At 40.8% G+C, this 6,033-nt stretch overlaps 1 protein-coding gene across 1 annotated transcript; it reads left to right on the top strand.

The window, feature by feature from the left end:
- Positions 1–674: 674 nt before the first annotated feature.
- LOC123255865 (inhibitor of nuclear factor kappa-B kinase subunit beta-like) lies at positions 675–5,330 on the top strand (the record flags this gene model as incomplete). Its single annotated transcript, XM_044684585.1, has 2 exons — positions 675–817; positions 5,203–5,330. Coding segments are annotated over exons 1-2 (269 nt in total), but the record flags the coding sequence as incomplete, so codon positions are not given.
- Positions 5,331–6,033: the final 703 nt, after the last annotated feature.

Below are 6,033 nucleotides of genomic sequence, written 5' to 3'. Positions count from 1 at the left end.
GAGAGAGAGAGAGAGAGAGAGAGAGAGAGAGAGAGAATACTAACTGGATGGAAGAATAGATGGATGGATGGATAGATGGGTAGAAAGGAAGAAAGGCTAGATAGGTGGGCAGACAAACAGAAAGAAATAGAATAAATGAGTGAATGAGTGATCAAACATATATTAAACATGAATTATGTGCCAAGGGTTGTGCTAGACACACGAATACAAGGGAGAAAAATAGTCTCTACCCTCCAAGATAAAGTATTTTGTTGGAAGACAAGACATGATGGAACTTGAAATCAAAGGAGGGGAAAGAAGAAAAATCTACTGAGGGCAATGGGCAGGTAAGGAGGAGGAAGAGACCAGAAAGAATTCAGGTTTGAGTGAAGTCAAATGTGACTTGTTCCTTCCTAATGATAGAAGACATCAGTCAGGAAAGGAGGGCATCAAGGTGGAGACTTCTCAGCCTAGCAAAACAAGAGGCAAAGTGAAAGAATCTGGAAAGAATCCAAGAGGAAGGGAGGAGAAGCTCTTTAAAGACACATTAACAGTATTAGATTAGATTAGATTAGATTTCCAATTGGCCATCTCCAAATAACTAGTGGTTTTCCATTTACCTTCTTTTTTTAATCCTAGAATGATTATATGAATGAAGCCATTAGCACTGTTCCTTTATTTTCCTTACAGTAAAACTATGGTTTGCAAGCAGAAGGCACTGGAATTATTACCTCAGGTGGAAGAAGTGGTGAGCTTAATGAATGAAGATGAGAAGACAGTTGTTCAGCTTCAGGAGAAAAGACAGAAGGAACTATGGAATCTCTTGAAGATAGCTTGTGTGAGTGAAGTTAATTAGCCAACATGGTACTGGGGAAAGATCACTAACCCTCGAGTCAAATCCCGTAAGGATGAAGGAAGGACCATAAGTACTGGAACTGGAGTCAGGAACACCTGAATTCAAATCCTGCCTCAGACTTGTCCTAGCTATATGAACCTGAAAAAAAATCACTTAACTTCTGCCTCAGTTTCCTCATCTACAAAATGGTGATAATTATAGTACCTACCTTAGAGAGTTGTGAGGATCAAATGAGATAATATATGTAAAGCATTCTGAAAACCTTAAAAAGCTATACAAATAGTAGTTATTGATAGAATATGGCAGCCCCTAAGCCAGGACTTATGGAATACCCCTGCCCTAGTCGATCAAATCTTAGAAGACTTAACCATTCCAACTTGTGATAAATTAGCCTAGCTGGACGCATCCACCAGGCTACCCTTGCCATAAGTCAGTTCAGCCTTCTGCATGTTGGGCACATTCCCAATGCTGGAGCACATGACCACAAGTTGCAGAGAATAAAAAGGTATGAATAGATTGAACTCTATTTTTTGGAAGGAATGTATTGGAGGATAAGGATGGGATTATAGATCCATCAAAGCAAAAAGTCCTTCAGAGACAGGCAATCTGATCTGAGTATAAAAGTGATAAGTGGGACACCATTATGGCATAAGTGGGAAATCCCTCTATCAGCAAGAGATTTTCAGCAGCTCCCTGGGTTTGCTGGATATTACCATTGCTTTATCCATACATTTCCTACACTCACAGACTTGATAGAACATCCCAAGACATTCCATGGAGCACCAGAAGCAGAAGGTGCATTCCTCTCCTTCAGGCAGTGGCTTATCTCAGCTTCTACTTTGATCTGCTTAGAAGCTCATAAATAATTTCATTGTAGATCCCCAGATATCCAGACTGATAGTGGGAGCTATTCTCTCATAGGCCACATAACCTTTCCCTGTGCCCCAACCCTATGTATTTTGCTCTTACAAGTCCACCACAGACTGGGAGAGAAGGGAGGAGGAACTATTATCATATGGGGAACTCACAGTTAAAGCTATATCTGTAGCATACAATCACCACCTTGAGAAATATGGCATATCATCATTGTCCACATCCACCATAAAAACCCGAATCCCTTTTAGAGTACTCATTAACTCAGCAAATGTCATAAATGCTGGACATTTTTAACTCTTACCTTCTGTCTTAGAATCAATACTGGGTTTTGGTTCCAAGACAGAAGAGTGATAAGGGCTAGGCAATGAGGCTTACATGTCTTGTCCAGGGTCACACAGCTAGGAAATATCTGAGGCCAGATTTGAACCCAGGATTCCTGTCTCTGGACCTGGCTCTCAATCCACTGATCCACCTGGTTGCCCTCTGTTCAGTCATTTCGATCATGTCTGACTCTTCGTGGCCCCATTTGGAGTTTTCTTGGCAAAGATACTGGAGTGGTTTGCCATTTCCTTCCAGCTCATTTTACTAATGAGGAAACTGAAGCAAATTGAGTTAAGTGACTTGCTCAAGGTCACACAGCTAATAAATATCTGAGGCTAGATTTGAATTCAGGAATTCTGACTCAAAGCCTGGCACTCTGGATCTACTGGGCCACTTGGCTGCCCTTCTATAATATAGTATCTGCCAGTATGACCAGACCTGTGTGGTATGTGTCTAGACCAAGAAATCTGTGATGGGGTACTAGTAGGATGGCTCCAGCCTTTGCCAACTCCCTCCAATCCCTGAAGGACAATACTACTAGACCCTTTCACAAATTTGTCCCCATCCCAGGAATCCAGCCCTATTCTGGTGGCACATCCCTAGCCCCAGGTGGCACAGTCTCCTCTCTGCTGTCCACTTGTGCCCAAACTTTTTCAGACTCATGTCCTCTTCTTTTCTATAATTACTATTGGGATCTGCTATGTAGCTTTCAATTCTGAACTACCCTGTTAATGGCTTCCCAAGGAAAAATTCGCCTTTCCATGACACATCTCCCCATGACAAGATGATAGAAAGATCATATGCTTGGACCCTTGAATAGAATCCTAGATGATATACCTGTTATCTCATGCTACTCTTGGGAAAAGAGTCATATCAAGCACGATGGTAATGTAGCGATTCAATGACCAGAACCCAAGCAGCAGTCCTCGATGGCTTGATGCTAGCTTGAGAGTTCTCCAAGGGAATGCTCCATGGATCTTTGCTAGGCCCCATGCTATTTAACATTATTATTAATTATTATTAACTTGGATTAAAGGCATAGATGGTAGGCTTCTCAAATTGAAGATGACATGGACACTCATGATTGCAGATGGATGGAAAGTGTAAGTACCTGAAGGACTTCAGGATTGCCTCTGATACCTACTATGGGGAAGCTAGGTGGCCAGTGAGTAGAGTGCCAAGCAGAGTCAAAAAGACCAGAGTTCAAATCCAGCCTCAGATACTTTTTAGCTGTGTGATCCTGGTCAAGTCACTTAGCCCTGTTGGCTTCAGTTTCTCATCTGTAAAATGAGCTGGAGAAGGAAATAGCAAACCAGTCCAGTATTTTTACCAAGAAAACCTAAAAAAGAAGTCACAAAGAGTTGGGAACGACTGAAAAAAACAACCTAGTAAACCAACAAGGTCCTAGACCCAAGGAGAGTTGGTAGACACCTCCCTTCAGTACTCTGCTACCAAGGCACATTAAGTTCCAGGGAAATCCTGTTGACATAGCATCTGAGTCTACATAAAACAGAATCAACTGAATGAGGAGGGGCTGTGAGTAACACATCATCTCATTAAAGGATGCTCTTTCATTTGGAGACTTGGGTGAGATAAACTGCTACTTGCCAGTGTCTGGTGCTGATCTTTCCATACCATGTATGGGCTTTCCCCAACCTGACCGATCCCTGTCTTTGGTTTTGGGCTACTAGTCTGAGTGAGCTCTGTTTTATGACTCTTGCCTAATTCATTGGATTTATTTATTCTGGGGAGCTTAGACTTGACTCCTACATACCATTCTACTTATTCTTTGGATAGCAATGTGGATCAACATATAACCTTGATTCACTCAAAATGTGTGAAATCACCTGAATTCTTCCCCTTAAGGAGCAGGAACCAATAGACATAAGAGTTCTAAGTCTCATAGATTCATTTTCCAAGTAAGAAAATAGCACCTTGGCGGTTCAGTGGATAGAAAGCCAGGCCTGGAGACAGGAGTTGCTCACACATTTCTTAGCTGTGTGACCCTGGGCAAATCACTTGACATCCTCCACCCTCTTGCCTAGCCCTCTTCTGCCTTGGAATCAATACTTATTATTAATTCTAAGATAGAAAATCCAGGGTTTTTAAAAAAGGGAAGAAAGAAAGAAAGAAAGAAAGAAAGAAAGAAAGAAAGAAAGAAAGAAAGAGAAAGAAAGAAAGAAAGAGAAAGAAAGAAAGTAGAAGGGAGTAGACCTTAAGGTCAGTCCTTCAGTCAACAAATACTTACTGAGAATCTGATTCAGTGTTAAGAATAACAGCAAAAATCAGTAATTCCTTGATGACTAATTGAAAGACTAGATGGGGGAGTGTAATGGAAGGAAAAATACACATCAAGAGGGCAAATCTGGGAAGCATGCATACCTGGTTCCCCTAGCATAGGTAGACTCTGGGATTAGGCTTCCAAGACAAGCTAATACAGTAATCAGGAATGTCAACTACATCTAATAGATATGTGGTCCTGTAAGTATTTTTATCACATTCTAAAAGTAGGTCCATGGGTTTGAATACTCAACTCTTTCAAAGAAATAGCTGGAAGGTGAAGATAGATAGATAGATAGATAGATAGATAGATAGATAGATAGATAGATAGATAGATAGATAGATAGAGAGAGAGAGAGATGGATGGAGAGATAGGTAGGTAAGTAAAAAGATAGCTAGATTGTGTGTGTGTGTGTGTAATGTATGCATGTATTCTTTTATCCAAAAGCAGGAGCTATTAGTTTAAAATCTAAGGATGTAAGGTTGTGTGCTCCTATGTTGTTTCTGGGAATTGGTATTTTGCTTTGTTCTCTGCTTTACTAATTAAGCAAATGACTCCTCTTTGTTCCTTAAGATTCCCCTTTGGTAACTGGGAAATACTCTTTTTTTACCTTGGGTTGATATGATGAGGATTGGAATTGATCACATAATGCCCAAGAAAAAAGTGCAAAAGGCTTGATGTCTTTGGAGGCCAGTCTTTGAAATTTTGTCACATAAATAGTCTAGGCAAAAATTCAAGGTGATGTAGTCAAGAATCAGTCCATGTGACATGTTTTCCAAAAACAAAAATGAGTGACTTTCCTTCTAGACATGAGGGAAGAGGAAATATATAATTTCATTCTAGCTATTGCTTCAAAGTTTTCTGTTCTTTTTTTCTTTCTGGTCTTCAGAGCAAAGTACGGGGTCCAGTGAGTGGGAGTCCAGATAGCATGAACGCATCTCGTCTTAGTAATCCTTCACAGTTATTATCTCAGCCTCCCACTGCTCCCAACAGCTTACCTGACTCAATAAAGAAAAGGTAAGTTGACCACTTGAATGAGTCCTTGTGAGAGACACTGTAGGGGATTCCTGTTCAGATATGAGTTAGACTAGATGGTCTCTGGGTTTCCTTCTAGCTCCGTGACAGCAGATGTTTCATTCAAGTGAGCTTCAGAAAGCCTCAAGAGTAGGACCTTAGGTTTGTTTTGGTTTTTTTTAAAACTCACCTTCTGTCTTAGAATCAATACTGTGTATTGGTCCCAAAGCAGAAGAGCAGTAAAAGTTAGGTAATGGTGACTTGCCCAGAGTCACATAGCTAGGAAATGTCTGAGGTCAGATTTGAACCCAGGACCTCCCATCTCTGGGCCTGGCTCTCACTCCACTGAGATACCCTAGCTGCTCCCATCTTGGGTTTATTATTTATTTAATATTAATTTTGTGTCTCCCAACTTGAGGGTAAGTTATGAAGGGAAAAAAGGGGGTTTTATGGGTTCAGTGTATTAAAAGGTGGTCACCAGAGGATTGAACTATTATCAATCCCCAATTAAGAATAATCTCAAGTCAAAATTGACTTTTATGGAAGTTTATTTATTGACAATTAGGAAGGTTGAAGGTAGGGAAATTGAGAGAGAAACTCTGGCCCAGGCCAGAGGCCTGGACCAGGTAAGAATTTAGAGGCCCAGCAGTTGGGGCACAAAGGTTAATTAAACAAGGCTTCTAGCCACAAGGCCTTTTACAGTTAC

The sequence above is a fragment of the Gracilinanus agilis genome, unplaced genomic scaffold (assembly GCF_016433145.1).
Source record: "Gracilinanus agilis isolate LMUSP501 unplaced genomic scaffold, AgileGrace unplaced_scaffold53505, whole genome shotgun sequence".
Classification (NCBI taxonomy): Eukaryota; Metazoa; Chordata; class Mammalia; order Didelphimorphia; family Didelphidae; genus Gracilinanus; species Gracilinanus agilis.
The sequence above is the reverse complement of the archived record's forward strand: the minus strand, read 5'-3'. Positions and strand labels throughout refer to the sequence as shown.